Genomic DNA, 24,607 nt, shown 5'->3' on the forward strand with positions numbered 1-24,607 from the left:
AGATCAGTTTGTATGATTGTCACTAAATCATGCTGTAAGTTGGGAATCAGCAGCTCCCCAGAGACAACAGCAAGGCAACGTTTCCAAAGCCTGTGCGGGTGTTGAACAACTATCAACAGCCATTGTCCTGCAAGGGAGTTACACTGCAATGGCTCACCTGAATAAGGCCACACCAGGAGAATTTCTCAACCTCATATGAACTAAGGGTTTAAAAAAAAACACGGGGCCCCATGCTTGGCCTTTTCTCTTCTTCCCCAACTATGCTGCAAGTAACAAGGATTCTCAGAAGATTGAAGACTCCAACAGAGGAGTCTGGGGGATGTTTCAAGGGTGAAAACACTATACTATGAACTGAAATATAAATCCTGTAATCTAGATGTTGTCCAGTCTCATGGCGTTGAGAGTTTAGACTGCGTGCTTATGTATATATATTTGGTAACTAAGTAACGTTTTTCCTATTGCTTATAATCACTTAAAATCTATCGTTTGTAGTCAATAAACTTGTTTTATTGTTTATCTTTACCAGTGAGTTTTCCTGAAGTGTTTGGTAAATTTGTTCAAGTTTGCAAAGGCTGGTGTATATCCACCTTGCATTGATGATGTGGTGAACCCAGGGCCAGCCCACGACATTTTGGCACCTGAGGCAGGGTGCTCAAATGATGCCCCCATGTTGCCTCGCTTGAGCCAAAACTTTAAAACTCTGCATCCTAGTGGCACCCCCACACAGTCTGGCACCTAAGGTGGCCGCCTCAGTTCGCCTCATGATAAGGCCAGCCCTGCATGAACAGATCAATAAACTTGCACTGCTCATCTTGAGCAGTGCAAGATGGTATATTCCTGAGGTACTGTGCTGGGGGAATCTGGCTGTGTAATTTGTAAGTGGCTCTGAAAGCATTCATGCAATCCAGCGAGGTGTGAACCTTCACATTTGGTTGTGCTGTGTGATAACAGCTCCTGGACGGGTTTCCTGGTATTCAATAGCAAAGCATTGTGAGAGACAGCCCAGGCTGGAGACTTAAGGGGGCACAGCCATCCCACAGTCTCAGGCTGTACCCTGTGGATCCCACCACAATAAGTTCGTTGTTAACTGAGAAGTTTAAGCAGCGACACGTGTCAGCAACACAGCTACTTACCCTTCTCATGCCTGAATGTTGGTAAAATTTGCAGATGTCTGAAAAATTGGGTGATCATAAATAGTGAAGACGACAGGTCACTGATTGGTTGGTCACTCTGGATTGGTTGATAACATGAGTCAAAGCAAACAATATGTGTTAGGCATTGCCAACTTTCACGCTGTATATAAGCACCCCAAATTTCACAATAAGAAAAAATCAAGCTAATCCCGTTTCAAACCAAGGCCAGAAGAAGCCAATCCCTAAAAGAACCACAACACTCCGTGACTAGATCCACGGCATGCAGTGTGGGACTGTGGTGGGCAGCTGTGCACCTCTGAAACCTTTCCCCCACTTTCCCCTGCTTGCCCCCTCCTTCCCTCACCTTGCCAACACCCAGGTAAGAATCAAGAAAGAAATGGCAACAAAGAACATAAAGGTTTAGAAATAAAATTGGTAAAAAAAAAAAAATTAGTTAGACGGTAAATATAAATCGGGTGAATAAATTACCTGTTACTGACCCAGTGTTACTGACCCCGAAGTGTGACTGATACTAAGTAAGGCACCTGTTATTCAAAACAATCTTGTTCAGTGTCTGGCTATCAATATTAAATCCTGATGCCGCAAAGCTACAGGTGCATCATAGAGCAATACAACCAATGGATAAGAGAAGCTGTATTAACCAAAGGGTGACAACCAGCAGTATGGGAAACCTGTACCATGAATGAACAGTACTGTGCAGTAACTCATTATGTTTATAAATAAAGACATTTATATATATATATAAAGGCCTCATTTGTCATGTCATTACTCCAAATTTCTGTTTTACTTCTCATACACATAGCACTGTGGAACACACTGTAATAATGCCAATAACAGTAAATTGCTATCATATATACACATACTCTCTATGCATAATATACCCATATGTAACATACAATTATATACACAATAACTATATGCAGCTTCTTGTCTACTGTAATCCTCAGGTTCTTTTCTTCAGAACTGCCGCTTAGACGGTCAGTCCCCAGCTGTATCAGTACCTGGGATTTTTCCGTCCTAACTGTGGTGTGCCCTAGTTGCCAAGAAGGCTAATGTCATATTGGGCTCCATTAGTATGAGAATTGCCAGCAGATTGAGTGAAGTGATTATTCCCCTCTACAGGGCATTGGTGAGGCCACATCCACAGTATTGCATCCATTTTGGGGTTTAGGAGGGAATCTATGACCACCACCAACTGTTGCCTCTTCTTGGGAGTGATGGTTGCGGAACCCGCATCCCTGGAACAATGCATCCCATGCCTTCCAGTCGATGGGGTCTCCTTCTGATCCCTGATGGCTCGTCCAAACTGTCATCAGTGTTCTTTGATAACACTGACCAATGTTGTTCGGCTGTGTGCATACCCTTGTGTGTATGATGTCTCAGTTTCTGCAGGTAACTGAGACAACACTCTGTGATCAAAGATATTGACACAACCACAGATTAGATGAGCAGTGAAGGCTCCCAAGCACCGGTTTATTGTCATGAAGCACAATGAGAAGCATCCTATATCTTAGAGGACCCTTCAAATAAGACCACTCCAATACAATGGAATGGCTGGAACACTGGTTGATCTGCCAGCATCCCCTGGGCCAAACAAGTTGTTTTATTGTACACTGTTATTTATACCATACTTGGAGTTGGGGTTTTACTGCCCCCCTGATGCTCATGCTCATCACCTCCTGACGAGGTCATGTACAACCCTGTGATGTAACCTAAGTTTACCCATCTCCATGTTTGGGGTGGTATAGCCAAAACATCTCTGTTCATCGTGTCATGATACCTTGGAGGTTGGAAGGTTCTAGTTATTGCTCTGGTGTCAGGATGTCTCAGCGCTTCATGTCCCAGGAGCTCCTAATGCTAGGTACAGGAGTCCATGATTCTATCCTAGATGTGTTTATTTTTTCAGCCTCAGCTCTTTTCCTGCCAGTGGCTGGACTTTTCCACACACACAGTCTGACCGCGAGGCTGGCTGCGCTATGCTGCACCTGTGAGAAGTGTTTGCTTCTAGCCACAGCTCTTGCTCAGGTTGAAGGCCTAGTTCTGGGCCTCTAGTACAAGGTCTTGTTTCAGACTCTCTTTCTACTGTACAAACCATTCTCTGCCATAGTACCTGTGCAGAAAGCCTGAAAATGGTTTCTAACCTCTATGGGCATTGGGGGTACATGAGTTCTCCTCTTTCTTCTACTGGAGGTCACAGGCTGCCAATTTTCTTTCCACTTCTATGCTGACCTCTCTGATTCTTCAGCATGCTGGGCCTGCAGAATCAAATGAAGAACGTCTTCATTTTGTCTGTTGCAATACAGGGTTGATACTTGGGTCTCTAGTCTTTTAACCTTCTCTTCCAATATGGAGACCAGCTTGCACTTCATATAGACAAAGTCACTTCTATCCTCTGGGAGAAAGACAAACATGGCACATCCTGTGCAGGTCACAACAGCTGATCACTCACAATCCATATTGTCTTCCATCTAAAAGCATCTTCAAATGTTGTATTTACTGCTCACAGAAACCTGAAAGACAAAAAAATTCTCTGGAAACTCCTCCACTTGATGAAAAAGGACCAATAAGGGAAGAAGATTCTTTCAAATCTGTGGGGGGAGGTTTCGTTTTGTGCTCCCTTTGCTGTTCTCTCTTGGACAGAGAGGGACCAGGGTAGGAAAAAACATCTCCTAAAACTGTACCTGAAGTAAGCATCCAAGTATACAAAAATTGTAAGTAATAGCAAGGAAATGCGTTAGCTTATCTTTTGTTTTAGTTTGTGAATTTTTCCTATGCTAAGAGGGAGGTTTATTCCTGGTTTTTTTTGTTTTTTTTGGTAACTTTAAATTTTGCTGAGAGGGGGATCCTCTGTGTTGTAAATCTTATTACCCTGTAAAATTACCTTCCATCCTCATTTTACAGAGGTGCTTCTTTTACTTTTTTCTTTATAATAAAGTTCTGTTTTTAAGAATCTGATCGGTTTTTAGTGTCCTAAAAACCCAAAGATCTGATCTGTGCTCACCTTGTTTACCTATTTGGTTGGTACATGATTCTCAAGCCTCCCCAGGAAAGGGGCTGAAGGGGCTTGGGGGGATATTTTGGGGAAATAGGAACTCCAAGTGGTCCTTTTCCTGAATCTTTGTCTAGGTCACTTGGTGGTGGCAGCAGTACCATCCAAGGACAAGGAAGGATTTGTGCCTTGGGTTTTTAACCTAAGCTAGTAGAAATAAGCGTAGGGGGTCTTTCATGCTGGTCCCAACATCTGTACCCCAGAGTTCAGAGTGAGGAGGGAACCCTGACAAAGTCCATTATGGGTACCTGTATTTTTCCACAAACTAGACGGGGAACTGTTTTTTGAAACAAAGGATTCCCTCCATATCTTAAAGCTATATGAGCTGATTAGAGGGGCACAGCAGTTTGCATGGCTCCAAGACTGCTCCCCAAAGGTGACATCCCCTAACACTCATACCCTCGGAAGTGAAAATAAGGCCCCCAGGCATCTGTGATCTGATCCAGGCATGGAGGAGGGACTATAGCCGAAAGAAAAGATCCAGACATAACAGTTGTTTGATTCCTTTACCACTGTGTTCTCACCTCAGCAGAACACACCTACCAAAAAAAAAAAAGAATAAAATAAAAATGACCCCTGGGCAACAGATCTCGGAATCTCAGTGAATTCCAGGTCATTTGGAACTTCGGAGTGGTGAAGGAATCACAGAGCGAGCGGAGAAGCCCCATTGTACCAGTTCTGACAGAGGTTAGTACAACCCATTTCTGCATGGATTTCTGAAAGATCAACACAGTATTGAAATACTTCCTTGCTGCAAAGAGTAGAGGAACACTGGGAGCTGCCGGATATATATTCAATTTTAGATCTCAAAAAGAGACACTGGCAAATACCTTTGATACCAGAATCCTGGGAAAAGAAAGCCTTTTTCAGGCGGTTCAGCTTGCATCAATTCAGGATCATGTGATCTCACAGTGTGGCAGTCACTTTTCAGAGGCTACACACAGAAAAGAAAGCCATCACCAATTGTTATGATGAACAGTTTGCGAGATTCAGTTTGCCCTGATAATCTGAGCTCCTGGTATCTGAAAATCATTTTTTCATTCCCTGAGGAGGCTCTCAGGATGAATTTTTCCAGGGTCTATTTTCCATTCTTCAGAGAGCTCAGGGGATTCTCCAGGAGTTCTGGCTAACCAGAGAGTCCTCAGGGACTGTATAGGAGAATCATAAAGGATGCTGTCCTGCATGCTGAGTGGGAGATGTGAAATTTCTACACCATTTCTTAGGGCTCTGCCTTCCTGTCACTGAAAGAAGATTTCCTCTCTCTGCTGATCAGGATTTTGGTGAGTTGTGTGTTTCTGCATTAAAGTTAGTGCTCAGGGCTCAGTCAGAGACAAGAAACTGATCTTAAAAACAAAAATTTGTCTCAAATGATTTCTAGTCCATTTGTAGTTCCAATTTACCAGGTAAATTCCTTGGTCTTTCTGACAATATTAAACCTTCAGGTTGCCATGGTGGTGAATTTCTACTCAGACGGTTCTTGACTTGAACCTTGGAACCCTTCCTGTGTCCTTCATTCTTTCTCATTAGCTGCCTTTTGGTGGGCTGTATGGTTTTTCCTCTGGTTCGCTCAAGTTTTCCAGTTCAGCGACTCCACTGCCCTGTTGGGAAGAGCAGCCAAAACCTCTGCAGTGGGTATCTGTGTTACCAGAGGGTTCACAACAAGAATGGGTCACACACTGGACAGATTCTGCTCTCACATTCTGCCTTCATTGAATCACTCCAGACTAACACTGGCCTCCCTGAGAGAAAATCACAGCCCACATGTTTGAAATCCTATCTTTCATACCCGGTCTCCAAACGCCACATAAATTGGGGATTTCCATCAGACTCTTTGAGCACCCTGACCCTAACCCTAACACTAACAGAATAGCACTCTATGGAGCAGGACCCGAAGCCGTGATTTTCACTTCTCAGAGCCAAAAGTTAAACTGTAAGTGTGAATCTGGTCCCAGTGATTTCAATGGCAAAACTCCCAACAGGGGCAGGAATTCACTCTAAATCCACATGCAGGGACTTAAATAAATGGCCTGATTTACACCGGTCATGAGCCTCCAGTAATTTCAACTGGAGTAGTCCCGTGGCCTCAAAGAACGGGTGAGCTTGTTTGGCCTAAAGAAGAAATGAGAGGAGAATTGCTGAAATCTCAAACTCACAGGTTTAAAGGTTAAGAACAATGAGGATAGTAATTTTTTTCAGGAAGGGGTCTACTTTCTCTGTGCCCCCGCATCTCTGGCTCTGGAGAGGATGAGAAGCACCAAAAAGCAGTAAAACAAAAAGCATGTTTCTGGCATGGAGGAAATCTGGCAGGGTTGGAAATCTCAGCAGAGGAGGTCCAGGAATGCACAGTGTGTGTGTGGGCGGGAGGGGGAGTGTACTATCCATAGCAACTCTGTTGCAATAAACAGTGATACTAGAGTAAATGGTCCTGCCTCCAGAGTCAATCCTTCCAGCTCTCTGAATTTCTACCCCCAACACCCTGCATAGGCTGAGCAGCTGCTGGGTTTCCCTTCGCCTCCGGAGAGGCTGTTCATTCCGATCTCCCCTGTTTCACCGGTGCAGGCAGACACTGAGTTTAACCTTGTCTGAGAAGGTATTTCTGTGAGCTGTTGCTGTCGGGTCTGGCACCTGGTTTTGGTCCTGGGTGAGGGGTGTCACTGTGTGGCAGGGCTGGAAGTTGTGGGTGTGGAGGACACACATGTACAGGCGGACAATGCTCGGGACTGTGGGGACAGGCAGCAGGCAGGTACACACACAAGCAGGCAGTACTGAATGTTGTTGGGGTATGCAGGTGGTACATGGAAAAGCGAGCAGTGCTGGGGCTTGTGGGGAGGTAGGGGTTGCATGGACAGGCGGGCAGCACTTTTGGTTGTGGGGACAAACAGAGCAGTGTTCACAGAGAAGCAGCAGCTCTGGAGTTGTAGAGGAGTAAGGGGGTATACACAGGCAGGCAGTGCAGGGGGCTGTGTGGTTTGGCAGGGGGTGTACATGGACAGGTGGGCAGTTCTGGACTTTGCAGAGGTAGGCATAGGGTGTATATGGACAGGCAGGCAGTGCTGGGAGTTGTTGGGGCAAGCAGTGGGTACACAGACAATCGGGCAAGCACTGGAGTATGTGGGGAGGCAGGGGTATGTAGATGGAGAGGTGGAGAGCACTGGGGTTGTGGGGAAGGCAGAGAGTGTACACAGACAGGTGGGCAGCAATGCTGACATTAATATTTTCAGTTTGATTGTTCGTCCAAGTCCAACACTAGGGACCTTTCCTGGCGCCAAGTACCTGTGGGCGGGTCTCAGGGTCTCTTTGCCCCTGTAAGCCACAGAACTGCGGCCTGGGTGTCACAACCTTTGCTCAGTTTGGTTTCCAATTGTTGTTATTGAATGTTATTTACGCAACTTCAGGCATTTCACCAGTGGAAAGAATCATTTTTCTTTGCTCCTCAGATGGTTCAACGTCCCATCATATTCTGACCCACTGTCTGTTCCCTCCTTCCCTATCCCAGGCTGGCCCAATTCCAACATCATCCTGGTCACTGTGGTTAGATGACTGGCTGTGTGTGTGTATTCTCTCTGTGTGCTGTCCCAACTCGGCACACACAGTTGGCACAGTTCACCTGGAGTGAACTCCCCAATGACCAAGAGAGGTTTATTGTCGATAAAGCTCAGTACTAGAATGCTGCAGACTCTAGCAGACGACTAACACATGTATGCCCATAACAATCGACCAGCTCAGTGAACAGCAAGACTTTTTGTTTTTCCCTAGACTAGACAAAGACACTCCTTCTGAGATACATCTTTATATTCCAACACAAACAGGTTATGTACTGTCCCTCTGACATAATTAGTTACCGTCCTCTGATGGGCTAGATATGACCCATCTTATTGTACATGCTGGTTCGATAAAAACATCTGATTTACATCTTTTCATTCTGACCTGATCTTTTCAGAGGGGTCAGTGTGTTCCTGTTATCCTTGGTGAATGTTTTTTTACCATCCTTGATATTGGAATGTTCTGGTACCACTTGATATTGGGATGTGTTTGTGTGAACTGTCTGTGCCCAGCACTCCTTAGGAAGGTGTATTTCTGCAATATCAGCCCCTGTTCTTGTCAGATTCTCTGAGCAGGTCCTACCTCTTCCTCACAGTTTGTCTTTGCTTTATATAAGTAAAGCTTTGTCTACTTTAGCTCAGGTCTCAAGCCTCATACCAGGCCTCTGATATAAGGTCTTATGTCTCAGGCTCTTTTCCTATTACATTCCCCCACTTTTTGTCTTTTTGTGGAGAGGATGTTCACCCATCATCCTGGAAAAGCATAATGCATGGACTGAGGATGACCCAGTGGGATAAACAGTGTTATGTGGTCATCTTACTTTCCCATCCGCACATTTATGCCCCATCTGTCCCATAATCTGCACAGTCCCTCATACGACCGACAGACAGATTTTATTTTCCAATTATTTTTAGTCCCTTATAGTAGACCTGGGAATGTTTGGCCTGGGATCATGACTGAGAAATGTAGGTTTATGATTGAATTTTGGGGGCAATTTTAGATAATTAATATGTATGGATAATATAGATATGGTGTATATATTTGTATGTTACTTATGGGTATGTGTGCACAGAAAGCATGTATATATATGAAAGCACTTTATATGCAAACAATGATCCTTTTCCAGTCTGGGTGGTGAGATTTGGCCCTTGTGGCAAATTCCTATTAGGGCAATTACGGTTACCACTATATTATTATTGGCAGTAGCTTGAGTGTTCTGAAATACTGGGATTGGCATTATTACAGTGTGTTCCACAGTGCTATGTGTGTGAGAAGTAAAACAGAAATTTGGAGTAATGCCATTACAGATGCGGCCTGTATATATAAATGTCTTTATTTATTACTGTAATGAGTTACTCCAAAGTACTGTTCATTCGTGTGAGAGATTGTCACCTTTTGGTAAATTTCACTGGGCAGGAAACAGGTTTCAGAGTAACAGCCGTGTTAGTCTGTATTCACAAAAAGAAAAGGAGTACATGTGGCACCTTAGAGACTAACCAATTTATTTGAGCATGAGCTTTCGTGAGCTACAGCTCACTTCATCAGATGCATACCGTGGAAACTGCAGCAGACTTTATATACACACAGAGAATATGAAACAATACCTCCTCCCACCCCACTGTCCTGCTGGTAATAGCTTATCTAAAGTGATCATCAGGTGGGCCATTTCCAGCACAAATCCAGGTTTTCTCACCCTCCACCCCCCCTCGCCCCCAACAAATTCACTCTCCTGCTGGTGATAGCCCATCCAAAGTGACAACTCTTTACACAATGTGCATGACAATCAAATTGGGCTATTTCCTGCACAAATCCAGGTTTTCTCACATCCGCCCCACCCCCATACACACACAAACTCACTCTCCTGCTGGTAATAGCTCATCCAAACTGACCACTCTCCAAGTTTAAATCCAAGTTAAACCAGAACATCTGGGGGGGGGGTAGGAAAAAACAAGAGGATAAAGGCTACCTTGCATAATGACTTAGCCACTCCCAGTCTCTATTTAAGCCTAAATTAATAGTATCCAATTTGCAAATGAATTCCAATTCAGCAGTTTCTCGCTGGAGTCTTGATTTGAAGTTTTTTTGTTTTAAGATAGCGACCTTCATGTCTGTGATTGCGTGACCAGAGAGATTGAAGTGTTCTCCGACTGGTTTATGAATGTTATAATTCTTGACATCTGATTTGTGTCCATTTATTCTTTTACGTAGAGACTGTCCAGTTTGACCAATGTACATGGCAGAGGGGCATTGCTGGCACATGATGGCATATATCACATTGGTGGATGTGCAGGTGAACGAGCCTCTGATAGTGTGGCTGATGTGATTAGGCCCTGTGATGGTGTCCCCTGAATAGATATGTGGACACAGTTGGCAACGGGCTTTGTTGCAAGGATAAGTTCCTGGGTTAGTGGTTCTGTTGTGTGGTATGTGGTTGTTGGTGAGTATTTGCTTCAGGTTGCAGGGCTGTCTGTAGGCAAGGACTGGCCTGTCTCCCAAGATTTGTGAGAGTGCTGGGTCATCCTTTAGGATAGGTTGTAGATCCTTAATAATGCGTTGGAGGGGTTTTAGTTGGGGGCTGAAGGTGACGGCTAGTGGCGTTCTGTTATTTTCTTTGTTAGGCCTGTCCTGTAGTAGGTAACTTCTGGGAACTCTTCTGGCTCTATCAGTCTGTTTCTTTACTTCTGCAGGTGGGTATTGTAGTTGTAAGAAAGCTTGACAGAGATCTTGTAGGTGTTTGTCTCTGTCTGAGGGGTTGGAGCAAATGCGGTTGTATCGCAGAGCTTGGCTGTAGACGATGGATCGTGTGGTGTGGTCAGGGTGAAAGCTGGAGGCATGCAGGTAGGAATAGCGGTCAGTAGGTTTCCGGTATAGGGTGGTGTTTATGTGACCATTGTTTATTAGCACTGTAGTGTCCAGGAAGTGGATCTCTTGTGTGGACTGGACCAGGCTGAGGTTGGTGGTGGGATGGAAATTGTTGAAATCATGGTGGAATTCCTCAAGGGCTTCTTTTCCATGGGTCCAGATGATGAAGATGTCATCAATATAGCGCAAGTAGAGTAGGAGCTTTAGGGGACGAGAGCTGAGGAAGCGTTGTTCTAAATCAGCCATAAAAATGTTGGCATACTGTGGAGCCATGCGGGTACCCATAGCAGTGCCGCTGATCTGAAGGTATACATTGTCCCCAAATGTGAAATAGTTATGGGTAAGGACAAAGTCACAAAGTTCAGCCACCAGGTTAGCCGTGACATTATCGGGGATAGTGTTCTTGACGGCTTGTAGTCCATCTTTGTGTGGAATGTTGGTGTAGAGGGCTTCTACATCCATAGTAGCCAGGATGGTGTTATCAGGAAGATCACCAATGGACTGAAGTTTCCTCAGGAAGTCAGTGGTGTCTCGAAGGTAGCTGGGAGTGCTGGTAGCATAGGGCCTGAGGAGGGAGTCTACATAGCCAGACAATCCTGCTGTCAGGGTGCCAATGACTGAGACGATGGGGCGCCCAGGATTTCCAGGTTTATGGATCTTGGGTAGTAGATAGAATATCCCAGGTCGTGGTTCCAGGGGTGTGTCTGTGTGGATTTGATCTTGTGCTTTTTCAGGAAGTTTCTTGAGCAAATGCTGTAGTTGCTTTTGGTAACTCTCAGTGGGATCATAGGGTAATGGCTTGTAGAAACTCATGTTGGAGAGCTGCCGAGCAGCCTCTTGTTCATATTCCGACCTACTCATGATGATGACAGCACCTCCTTTGTCAGCCTTTTTGATTATGATGTCAGAGTTGTTTCTGAGGCTGTGGATGGCATTGCGTTCCGCATGGCTGAGGTTATGGGACAAGTGATGCTGCTTTTCCACAATTTCAGCCCGTGCACGTCGGCGGAAGCACTCTATGTGCAGGAAATAGCCCAACTTGATTGTCATGCACATTGTGTAAAGAGTTGTCACTTTGGATGGGCTATCACCAGCAGGAGAGTGAATTTTTGTGGGGGGATGGAGGGTGAGAAAACCTAGATTTGTGCTGGTAATGGCCCACCTGATGATCACTTTAGATAAGCTATTACCAGCAGGACAGTGGGGTGGGAGGAGGTATTGTTTCATATTCTCTGTGTGTATATAAAGTCTGCTGCAGTTTCCACGGTATGCATCCGATGAAGTGAGCTGTAGCTCACGAAAGCTTATGCTCCAATAAATTGGTTAGTCTCTAAGGTGCCACAAGTACTCCTTTTCTTTTTACTTAGTATCAGTCACACTTTGGGGTCAATAACACTCATCCTAACAGGAAATCATAGAATCATAAAATCATAGAATATCAGGGTTGGAATCTAGTCATCTAGTCCAACCCCCTGCTCAAAGCAGGACCAATCCCCAATTAAATCATCCCAGCCAGGGCTTTGTCAAGCCTGACCTTAAAAACTTCTAATGAAGAAGATTCTACCACCTCCCTAGGTAACGCACTCCAGTGTTTCACACCCTCCTAGTGAAAAAGTTTTTTCCAATATCCAACCTAAACCTCCCCCACTGCAACTTGAGACCATTACTCCTTGTCCTGTCCTCTTCTACCACTGAGAATAGTTTAGAACCACCTCTCAGGAAGTTGAAAGCAGTTATCAAATCCCCCCTCATTCTTCTCTTCTGCAGACTAAACAATCCCAGTTCCTCAGCCTCTTCTCATAAGTCATGTGTTCCAGACCCCTAATCATTTTTGTTGCCCTTTGCTGGACTCTCTCCAATTTCTCCACATCCTTCTTGTAGTGTGGGGCCCAAAACTGGACACAGTACTCCAGATGAGGCCTCACCAATGTCGAATATAGGGGGACGATCACATCCCTCGATCTGCTCACTATGCCCCTACTTATACATCCCAAAATGCCATTGGCCTTCTTGGCAACAAGGGCACACTGCTGACTCATATCCAGCTTCTCGTCCACTGTCACCCCTAGGTCCTTTTCCGCAGAACTGCTGCCTAGCCATTCGGTCCCTAGTCTGTAGCTGTGCATTGGGTTCTTCCGTCCTAAGTGCAGGACCCTGCACTTGTCCTTGTTGAACCTCATCAGATTTCTTTTGGCCCAATCCTCCAATTTGTCTAGGTCCCTCTGTATCCTATCCCTGCCCTCCAGCGTATCTACCACTCCTCCCAGTTTAGTATCATCCACAAATTTGCTGAGAGTGCAATCCACACCATCCTCCAGATCATTTATGAAAATATTGAACAAAACCGGCCCCAGGACTGACCCCTGGGGCACTCCACTTGACACAGGCTGCCAACTAGACACGGAGCCATTGATCACTACCCGTTAAGCCCAACAATCTAGCCAACTTTCTACCCACCTTCTAGTGCATTCATCCAGCCCATACTCCTTTAACTTGCTGACAAGAATACTGTGGGAGACCGTGTCAAAAGCTTTGCTAAATTCGAGGAATAGCACATCCACTGCTTTCCCTTCATCCACAGAACCAGTAATCTCATCATAGAAGGCGATTAGATTAGTCAAGCATAACCTTCCCTTGGTGAATCCATGCTGACTGTTCCTGATCACTTTCCTCTCATGTAAGTGCTTCAGGATTGATTCTTTGAGGACCTGCTCCATGATTTTTCCGGGGACTGAGTTGAAGCTGACTGGCCTGTAGTTCCCAGGATCCTCCTTCTTCCCTTTTTTAAAGATTGGCACTACATTAGCCTTTTTCCAGTCATCCGGGACTTCCCCCGTTCTCCACGAGTTTTCAAAGATAATGGCCAATGGCTCTGCAATCACAGCCGCCAATTCCTTTAGCACTCTCGGATGCAACTCATCCGGGCCCATGGACTTGTGCACATCCAGCTTTTCTAAATAGTCCCTAACCACCTCTTTCTCCATAGAGGGCTGGCCATCTATTCCCCATGTTGTGATGCCCAGCGCAGCAGTCTGGGAGCTGACCTTGTTCGTGAAGACAGAGGCAAAAAAAGCATTGAGCATATTAACTTTTTCCACATCCTCTGTCACTAGGTTGCCTCCCTCATTCATTAAGGGGCCCACACTTTCCTTGGCTTTCTTCTTGTTGCCAACATACCTGAAGAAACCCTTCTTGTTACTCTTGACATCTCTCGCTAGCTGCAGCTCCAGGTGCGATTTGGCCCTCCTGATTTCATTCCTACATGCCCGAGCAATATTTTTATACTCTTCCCTGGTCATATGTCCAACCTTCCACTTCTTGTAAGCTTCTTTTTTATGTTTAAGATCTGCTAGGATTTCACTGTTAAGCCAAGTTGGTCGCCTGCCATATTTACTATTCTTTCGACACATCGGGATGGTTTGTCCCTGTAACCTCAACAGGGATTCCTTGAAATACAGCCAGCTCTCCTGGACTCCTTTCCCCTTCATGTTAGTCCCCCAGGGGATCCTACCCATCCATTCCCTGAGGGAGTCGAGGTCTGCTTTCCTGAAGTCCAGGGTCCGTATCGTACTGCTTACCTTTCTTCCCTGTGTCACGATCCTGAACTCAACCAATTCATGGTCACTGCCTCCCAGATTCCCATCCACTTTTGCTTCCCCTATTATTCTTCCCAGTTTGTGAGCAGCAGGTCAAGAAAAGCTCCCCCCAGTTGGCTCCTCTAGCACTTGCACCAGGAAATTGTCCCCTACGCTTTCCAAAAACTTCCTGGATTTTCTATGCACCGCTGTATTGCTCTCCCAGCAGATATCAGGAAAATTAAAGTCATCCATGAGAACCAGGGCATGCGATCTAGTAGCTTCTGCGAGCTGCCGGAAGAAAGCCTCATCCACCTCATCCCCCTGGTCCGGTGGTCTATAGCAGACTCTCACCACCACATCACTCTTGTTGCACACACTTCTAAACTTAATCCAGAAACACTCAGGTTTTTCTGCAGTTTCATACTGGAGCTCTGAGCAGTCATACTGCTCCCTTACATACAGTGCTACTCCCCCACCTTTTCTGCCCTGCCTGTCCTTCCTGAACAGTTTAAAACCATCCATGACAGTACTCCAGTCATGTGAGTTATCCCACCAAGTCTCTGTTATTCCAATCACGTCATAATTCCTATTTATTCGAATTTATTCACCCAATTTATAGTTACCGTCTAACTAATTTTTTTTATGATTTTTCCCCCCAAACCATTGTATTCTATGTTGCCATTTCTTTCTTGATTGTTACCTGAGTGTTGGCAAGGTGAGGGAAGGAGGGGGCAAGCAGGGGCAAGGAGGGGAGAGGGTTCAGAGGTGCACAGTGGCCAACAACAGTCCCACACTGCATGCCAGGGATTTAGTCACAGAGTGTTGTCGTTCTTTTAGGGATTGGCTTCTTCTGGACTTGTTTTGAAATGAGATTAGCTTGATTTTTGGCTTATTGTGAAAGTTGGGGTGCTTATATACAGTGTGAAAGCTGGCAATGCTTAACACATATTGTTTGCTTTGACACAGGTTACCAACCAGCCCAGAGTGACCAACCAATCAGTGACCTGTCCTCTTCATTATTTACGATCACCCAATTTTTCAGTCATCTGCAAGTTTTACCAATATTCAGGCATGAGAAGGGTAAGCAGCTGTGTTGCTGACACATGTCACTGCTTACACTTCTCAGTTAACAACTTATTGTGGTGGGATCCCCGGGGTGCAGTCTGAGACTGTGGGATGGCTGTGCCCCCTTAAGTCTCCAGCCTGGGCCGTATCTCAAAATGCCTTGCGAGTGAAGAGCAGGAAACCCCTCCAGGAGCTGTTATCACACAGCACAACCAAATGTGGAGCTCCACACCTTGCTGGATTGCATGAATGCTTCCAGAGCCACTTACAAATTACACAGGGAACGGCACCAGCCAAATTCCCCCAGCACAGTACCTCAGGAATATACCATCTTGCTCTACTCAAGATGAGCAGTGCAAGTTTATTGATTTGTTCATGCAGGGCTGTCCTTAAACTGAGTCGAACAGAGGTGGCTGCCTCAGGTGCCAGAATGTGGGGAGGTGCCAGTAGGACTCAGAGTTTCAACATTTTGGCCCAAATGAGGAGGCATGGGGCGTAATTTGAGCTCCCTGCCTCAGGTGCCAAAATGTTGTGGGCCGGCCCTGGGTTCACCACATCATCAATGCAAAGTGGATATACACCAGCCTTTAGAAACTTGAACAGATTTACCAAACACTTCAGGAAAACTCACTGGTAAATATAAACAATAAAACAAGTTTATTCACTATAAAAGATAGATTTTAAGTGATGGGGGAGAAGAGAAAAGGCCAAGCATGGGGCCCCTGTGTTCTTTTTGATACCCTTAGTTCATGTGCTTGGAGAACACAGGTCCAGCATATCTGGTGGGCATTGCGTAAGCCAAGGTTGAGAAATTCTCCTGGTGTGGCCTTATTCAGGTGAGTCATCGCAGTGTAACTCCCTTGCAGGACAATGGCTGTTGATGGTTGTTCTACATCTGCCCAGGCTTTGGAAACGTTTCCTTGCTGTTGTCTCTGGGGCTACTGATTCCCAACTTACAGCATGTTTTAGTGACAATCATACAACCTAATCTCCTAACTTCAGTTGTACTAATGATATCCATATTTAGCTAGAACAAAGACTTTCAGCAGATCAGAGCCTTTCCCCTCATATCTCACATGATCTGCCAGGGACACCCCCCCCACACACTCCACAACACCCCAGGCCCCGACCCAACTCCACCCCTTCTCGAAACCCCTGCCTCTTCCAGTCCTTGCTCCACCCCCTTTCCACCCCTGCCCCTAAGCCCCCACCCCCTCTACTCCCCAAGCGATGCCAGGAGCCGATCAGCCAGAGGAGGGGCAGGCCAGTAGAGCTTCTGCCATACCCTGGCCCTGCACTGCCCTGGCCCCTACCCATCCCTTAAAATGGGGGTGGGGCAGACAAGTCGGCATTGGCCAGACCAGGCTGGTAGCACTGCTGGCCAGTGGGGGCAGGGTGGAGGAGCAGGGCCACCCAAAGTGTGGGGCCCGGGGTGACTGCCCCAACCTATCCTGTGGACGGGATGACCCTGAGGCCTGTAGCCTTAACTACCAAGACCCTTGTGGCTGTCATGCCATTCTGTTGAGAACAAAGTCAAAGCTCAGCAGCATAATGTCTGTTTTCACGGAGAAAAGTTGGCTCTTCCAACATAGGAATTGCATTGTAGATCAGACTTATGGTCCGTCTAATCCAGTGTCCACCCTCTGACAGCGACAGCCCTAGATGCTGCAGAAGAAGGTGAGGAAACCCAGCAGCAGGTGGATGCATGGATGACCTGACCATCCTGATGGGGGTCACCTAATTCCTAACAGCTAGAGATTGGCTTGTGCACTGAAACACGTGACCATATAGGCTTTACAAAATATTTATGTATCTGAAATGACTGTAACTGGATAGTCTCCTCAAAAATGCAACCTTGTGTGGAAATGAGTTTCTCAGGCTAATTCTACTTTTTAGATGTTTTGAATTTGCTCCATTTCAGTTTAATTGAATGTCCTCTGATATTGTGTTATGCACTCTTTACTATCAGTAATTTATAAACTTTTCTCATGTCCCCTCTTATTTATCTCCTTTGTAAGACCCAGTCTTTTCAACCTCTCTCCTTGATCCATGTGACAGTTTACCAAAGTCCTTGATCATTCTCTTTGACATTCCCTAAATCCCCACTGGTTCTGCAATATCCCATGCGAGAAGGATGCCCAGTACTACACAGAGGAGTACAGAGGAGGGTGAAACATTCATTGACTGATCTGACGGCATTGTATTTTCTGCAGGATTCCCCATCCCACTGTTCATGGATCTGAATGTATTTCTCGGTTTCTGTCTGGGTTTTCAGTGTAAGTAGGATTTCAAAGAGCTGTACACCATGACCCCCAGTTCTCTGTCCTGAGCACATGCAGTTAAATTAGAAAGTTGTTAGGAAATTGAGGCATTCAAGCTTTTCCCTCCAATGGGAATACATATCGCAGTTATTGACATTGAAGTTCATCTGCCATCATATAACCCGTTCACCTGGCTTGGTTAGCGCCATCTAACACCTAGTCTGGACTTAACTATTATCTGAATATTCTGGTGCCATCTGTAAACGTTGGCAACGCAATGCTCACACCCTGTTTAGATTGTTAATAACTATAAAATATTTACTGTAGTATTTGTTATAAAGCATGTAACCCCCCTTATTCTGCTTTTCTCCCTTCACAGGCATCTTAACCTTTTATGACCTCAATCAATGTATCAGCCACCTCATGGCAGCTTTCAACCTCACCCCTTCTGACTCTTCAATATTCATTCTCGCAGGCATCCCTGGACTGGAAGCTGCTAACGCCTGGATGTCCATCCCTTTCTTTACCTTCTACATTATCACCCTGTTGGGAAATTTCATGGTTCTGTTTGTTGTAGGCAAAGAGCAGACCCTGCACAAGCCGATGTACCTGCTGATCTGCATGCTGGCGCTCACAGACATTGGCATGTCTACCTCTGTAGTGCCTAAAGCACTGCTTATATTTTGGTTCAATTTGAAAGTAATTACTATGGATGGCTGTCTCACCCAGATGTTCTTTCTTCACGCGATTGCTGTTATGCACTCAGCCATTCTTGTGACAATGGCCTTTGATCGCTACGTTGCCATATGTGATCCTCTGAGATACACCACCATCCTCACCAATGCACGAATAGCTAAGCTAGGGCTTGTGGGTTTGACAAGAGCTGTTCTCTTCGTTCTGCCTGAGCCCCTGTTCTTGAGGAGGCTGCCATTCTGTGCCAACCACATTGTCCCCCACACGTACTGCACGCACATGACTGTGGCAAAAATGTTGTGTGGGGACATCACAGTCAACAGGATGTACAGCTCAGTGACAGCATTTGTAGTCATTGGGTTAGACCTGACACTCATTGCCTTATCCTATGGTCTGATCATCAGGACCATCCTCAGAATCTCCTCCAAGAAAGCCCACCTGAAAGCCCTCAACACCTGCACAGCCCACATTTGTGTGATGCTGACATCTTATACTCCCTCCCTCTTCTCCATTCTGACACAGCAGTTTGGTCAGGGCATTGCTCCCAACGTTCACATTATCCTGGCTAACCTATATTTCATCGCCCCCCCCATGCTCAACCCTATCATTTACGGGGTCAAAAGCAAGGAGCTTCGTGACAAAGTGGGCAAATACACCTGCAGAAAGTGATCACTGGGTACCACTGACTTTAAACCTGCATGACAAGAGGAGGAAGGATATCTCCTCATCAGTCAAGGATAATTTGATTCCACGTTGGCTGAGCTCAACATTGTGGGAGTTCACAGTCTGAGAACTTCCTCATACCTAAGATCTTACAAATCCATGACCAAGCACTGTTTTGTCCATTTCTGAGTTCCCTCTCTCTGACCATTATCTGATTTCTTTCAGCATCACCCATAAGCCCCCACCCCACACACCCTGCTACTCTTAGGTCTGACCAAAGGTCCATCCAGCCCAGTATCCTGTTTACCGTCAGTGGCCAATGCCAGGTGCCCCAGAGGTAACAGGTAATTATCTAGTGATCTCTCTCCTGTCATCCTTCTCCAGCCTCTGACAGAGGCTAGGGACACCATTCCTTACCTATCCTGGATAATAGCCATTAACTCGCCTTCACAACCTCCACAGGCAAGGAGTTCCACAGGTTGATTGTGCACTGAGTGAAGAAGAACTTCCTTTTATTTGTTTTAAATCTGCTGCCCATTAATTTCATTTGGTGGCCACTGATTCTTATATTATCATATCCCCCCTTAGTCTCCTCTTTTCCAAGCAGAAAAGTCCTAGCCTCTTTAATCTCTCCTCAGAGGGGACCCATTCCAAACCCCTAATCATTTTAGTTGCCCTTTACTGAACCTTTTCTAATGCCAGTATATCTTTTTTGAGATAAAGGGACCACATCTGTATGCAGTATTCAAGATGTGGGCATACCATGAATTTATGTAAGGGCATCTATCTTCTTCTCTTTTCCTTTTTTAATGATTCCTAACATCCCATTTGCTTTTTTAACTGCCACTGCACACTGCACGGACATCTTCAGAGAACTATCCACAATGACTCCAAAATCTTTGTCCTGAATAGTTTTAGTGAAATTAGCCCCCATCATATTGTATGTATAGTTGGGGTTATTTTTCCCCATGTGCATTACTTTACATTTATCCACATTAAATTTCATTTGCCATGTTGTTGCCAAATCAGTTAGTTTTGTGGGATCTTTTTGAAGTTCTTCGCAAGCTGCTTTGGTCTTAACTATCTTGAGCAGTTTAGTGTCTGTCATAAATATAAAGGGAAGGGTAAACCCCTTTAAAATCCCTCCTGGCCAGAGGAAAAAATCCTCTCACCTGTAAAGGGTTAAGAAGCTAAAGGTAACCTCGCTGGCACCTGACCAAAATGACCAATGAAGAGACAAGATACTTTCAAAACCTGGGAGGAGGAGAAAAACAAAGGGTCTGGGTCTGTCTGTGGGATGCTTTTGCCAGGATGGAACAGGAATGGAGTCTTAGAACTTACTAAGTAATCTAGCTAGATATGCATTAGATTATGATTTCTTTAAATGGCTGAGAGATTAAGTTGTGCTGAATAGAATGGATATTCCTCTCTGTGTGTCTTTTTGTAACTTAAGGTTTTGCCTAGAGGGAGTCTCTATGTTTCAAATCTAATTACCCTGTAAGGTATTTACCATCCTGATTTTACATAGGTGATTCTTTTTTTTACTTCTTCTTCTATTAAAATCCTTCTTTTCAGAAACTGAATGCTTTTTCATTGTTCTCAGATACAAGGGTTTGGGTCTGTGGTCACCTAAGCAAACTGGTGAGGATTTTTACCAAACCTTCCCCAGGAAATGGGGTGCAAGGGTTGGGAGGATTTTGGGGGGAAAGACGTTTCCAAACTCCTTTTTTTTAGGAACCCAGATAAAGTTTGGTGGTGGCAGTGGAAATCCAAGGGCAAAGGGTAAAATAGTTTGTACCTTGGGGAAGTTTTAACCTAATCTGGTAAAAGTAAGCTTAGGAGGTTTTCATGCAGGTCCCCACATCTGTACCCTAGAGTTCAGAGTGGGGAAGGAACCTTGACAGTATCGTATGCAAACTTTCCCACCTCACTGTTTACCCATGTCTCCAGATCATTTATGAATAAGTTGAATAGGATTGGTCCTAGGACTGACCCCCTTGGGAACACCACTAGTTACCCCTCTCCATTCTGAAAAATGACCATTTATTCCTACCCTTTGTTCCCTGTCTTTTAACCAGTTCTCAATCCATGAAACAATCTTCCCTCTTATCCCATGACAACTTAATTTACGTAAGAGCCTTTGTTGAGGGACCTTGTCAAAGGCTTTCTGGAAATCTAACTACATTATGTCCACTGGATCCCCCTTGTCCACATGTTTGTTGACTCCCTCAAATAACTCTAATAGATTAGTAAGACATGATCTCCGTTTACAGAAACCATCTTGACTTTCGTGCAACAATTTATGTTCTTGTATGTATCTGACAATTTTATTCTTTACTTTTGTTTCAGCTAATTTGCCTGGTGCTGACATTAGACTTACCGGTCTGTAATTGCCAGGATCACCTCCAGAGCCCTTCTTAAATATTGGCATTACATTAGCTATCTTCCAGTCATTGGGTACAGTAGCTGATTTAAAGGACAGGTTACAAACCATAGTTAATAGTTCACAATTTCACATTTGAGTTCTTTCAGAACTCTTGGGTGATGCCATCTGGTCCCAGTGACATGTACCCAGTCAATATGGGGATAATTGAAATCCCCCCCATTATTGAGTTTTTTATTTTGATAGCCTCTCTAATCTCCCTTCGCATTTCATCATCACTATCACTGTCCTGGTCAGGTGGTCAATAATAGATCCCTACTGTTATATTCTTAATAGAGCCTGGAATTACTATCCAGAGAGATTCTTTGGAATATGTAGATTCATTGAAGATTTTTACTTTGTTTGATTCTACATTTTCTTTCACATATAGTGCCACTCTCCCCCCTCCCCCCAACCCCTCACGACCTGTTCTGTCTTTCCAATATATTTCATACCCCGGAATGATTGTGTCCCATTGATTGTCCTCACTCCATCACGTTTCTGTGATGCCTATTATATCAATATCCTCCTTTAACACGAGGCACTTTGTTCACCCATCTTATTATTTAGACTTCTAGCATTTGTGTACAAGCACTTTAAAACTTGTCACTGCTTATTTGTCTGCCCTTTTCTGATGTGTCAGATTTGTTATGTGAATGTTTCTTGTCTGTTCTGGCCCATACTTTATCCTCTTCCATTTTCTCCTCCTGACTAAAAGCTAGAGAATCTCTATCAATAGACTCTCCTCTAAGAGAAGTCTCTGTCTAATCCACATGCGCCTCTGCAGCAATCGGCTTTCCCCCACCCCCCTCTCTTAGTTTAAAACTGCTCTGCAACCGTTTTAATGTGAAGTGCCAGCAGTCTGGCTCCGCTTCTGTTTAGGTGGAGCCCATCCTTCCTGTATAGGCTCCCCTATGCCAAAAGTTCCCCCGGTTCCTAATAAATCTAAACCCCTCCTCTCTACACCATCGTCTCATCAATGCATTGAGACTCTGAAGCTCTGCCTGCCTGCCTGTCCCTGTGCGTGGAAGTGGTAGTATTTCTGAGAATGCAAACGTAGAGGTCCTGGATTTCAGTCTCTTTCCTAGCAGACTAAATTTGGCCTCTAGGATGTCTCTCCTACATCATTGGTACCTACATATACCATGACCACCGGCTCCTCCCAAGTACTATACCCCAACATCATCTGGAAGGAGGATACCAACTATGGGAAGGTTTCCCTCTCTTCCTGTTGGCTGCTCTCCTTCTCTGGGCCTTTCATCCTTCTTAACAGCTCAGGGGCTGTCTGACCGGAGGTGGGACAAATCTACAGTGTCCCGGAAAGCCTCATCAACATACCTCTCTGCCTCCCTTAGTTCCTCCAGTTCCACGACCCTGGCCTCAAAAGCCCGTACATGGTCTCTGAGAGCCAGGAGCTCCTTGCACCGAATGCACACATACGCCACCCACCCACAGAGCAGGTAATCCTACATGCTACACTGAGTGCAATAAACAGGATAGCCCCCACTCTGCTGCTGTGTTCTGCCTGCATTTTCTCCTACAGCTACCTAGGTTAATGATAGGGTTTTTGTTTAAATCAAGAAGTTTTTATTATAGTTTAGTTTAAAGGATTTAAAGAATGGCAAGTGTACCTCACCCCCTTTCCACTCCCCTTCCAAACTCCCTCTCGGAACTCCCTATTAGCAGTCCCTGGTTGCAAAGGTTGCTGGTCGCTTGCTCACTGCTTTATAAAACCCTGGCCTTCTAGATAGTCCTGCCCCCCTGACTAAGGCACAGCCAATGAAAAGAGTCTTCTAGATCTCAGACCTCTTTTAGAAGCTCACATCTTCCAACTGCCGCCCAGAGCACATGGTCCTTCAAACAAACAAACAAACAAACAAACAAACAAACAAACAAACAAACAAACAAACAAACAAACAAACAAACAAACAAACAAACAGAAGCTCAGCACAAAGCAAGTAACCCCCAAACACAAACACACAAAGTATCAAGAAATTACCCCAAGGGTCCGTATTTGCTCCTTCTTCACCTGGAGAACTCCCTCTTGAAACTCCCTGTTAGCAGTGCCTGGTTACAAAGCAGCCTTTCTGTGACTTCCAGATCAATAAAAGATACTGAAACTTTCTGACACAATGTGGCTTTGCATTAGTCCCTATGTGAACAGGGCTCTGGATCAGTTTGAACAAACAGAAGCTATGGTTTCAGATAGACAAAGTCAAAGAAAGAAACTACAAGGCTGAACTTCTTTATCATACGTGCACAAAATGTACCTAATTTCCCTATATCCAATCCTTCAGGAAGCCTGGATGATAAACCAAATGTTTAATTTTGGAAGTGCTAATACAAGAATCTGCTGCACGAATTGAGAACATTCTACTGGAGTTTGTTGTTGAGAGTTTTGAAATTGTTTTTGAGAACGGGACTGCTGTGTTAAACAACAATATCGCCTTTGAGTCAAATAACTTAGAAGCATAGAATCATAGAAGTTGAGGGTTGGAAGAGACCTCAGAAGGCCATCTACTGCAACCCTCTGCTGAAAGCAAGACCAACCCCAACTAAACCATTCCCAAATCTTACCCAACTAAATCAAAACGCACCACCTTGCACAGATGATTTTGGAGTTGCTTTTCAGATGGAATTTTTACAATACACACTGGCCATTTCTGTGGTCAAAGAAACCAAAAATAGGTGTTGAGATTTCATGATGGAGTTTGTGGAACAGGATAAGCGAGTTATGCAGCTCTGAGTTGAAGATCTCGAATACACGGATGCCACTGAGGAGAAAGACTTTAGTGAACTTGGCTTGTTTTCTCTTTCTTTGCTGTCACGACCTTTTGGCAGTGGGGAAGCAGAAAGATTGTTTTCTCAGATGAACTGGAAAAAAAACAAAAGTTCACAACAAGATGCAAGAGGAACTTTAAAAAGCATTCTTCATGTCAGGACGTAGATGCAATGAAACAAAATCTGTTGTGAAGAGTTTACATCAATAAAATAAATCATTGCACGTGTCACTACTGATGTATAACCAGCAGGAGAAATAGCCTACTTCTGACGAAGACAGCAGAGATGAAATGTTACCTTTTTAGAGGCTAACAGAAACAAACTAATTCAACTCAAAATATGGACATTGGCTACCATGATTCAATGCATTAGAAATAAATAATCTAGTACTGTTATTGTTGTTTTTGCACTACATACGTTTTGAGCTACATCTGGGTTATTTTTAACACTGTCATTCACCGTTTTTGGTTTCAAACATCTGCCAACCCTCAATCGGGAGGCAAGTACCACTATTAGGGTTTTTAATGTTAATTTGA

The 24,607-nt window shown here is 44.8% G+C and overlaps 1 protein-coding gene across 1 annotated transcript in view; it reads left to right on the forward strand.

Annotated features, from left to right (window-relative positions):
* Positions 1 to 18,874, forward strand: part of LOC311514480 (olfactory receptor 52P1-like) — a gene marked incomplete at both ends in the record, with an annotated part of 61,351 nt that extends 42,477 nt beyond the window's left edge. Inside the window, 2 exons of the mRNA XM_084617046.1 lie at positions 10,434 to 10,437; positions 18,090 to 18,874. Of these exons, the coding sequence (XP_084473172.1) occupies positions 10,434 to 10,437; positions 18,090 to 18,874 (789 nt within the window). The remainder of the gene's footprint in view (positions 1 to 10,433; positions 10,438 to 18,089) is intronic.
* Positions 18,875 to 24,607: the final 5,733 nt, after the last annotated feature.

The sequence above is a fragment of the Lepidochelys olivacea genome, assembly GCF_965140295.1.
Source record: "Lepidochelys olivacea isolate rLepOli2 genome assembly, chromosome: 1".
NCBI lineage: Eukaryota > Metazoa > Chordata > Testudines > Cheloniidae > Lepidochelys > Lepidochelys olivacea.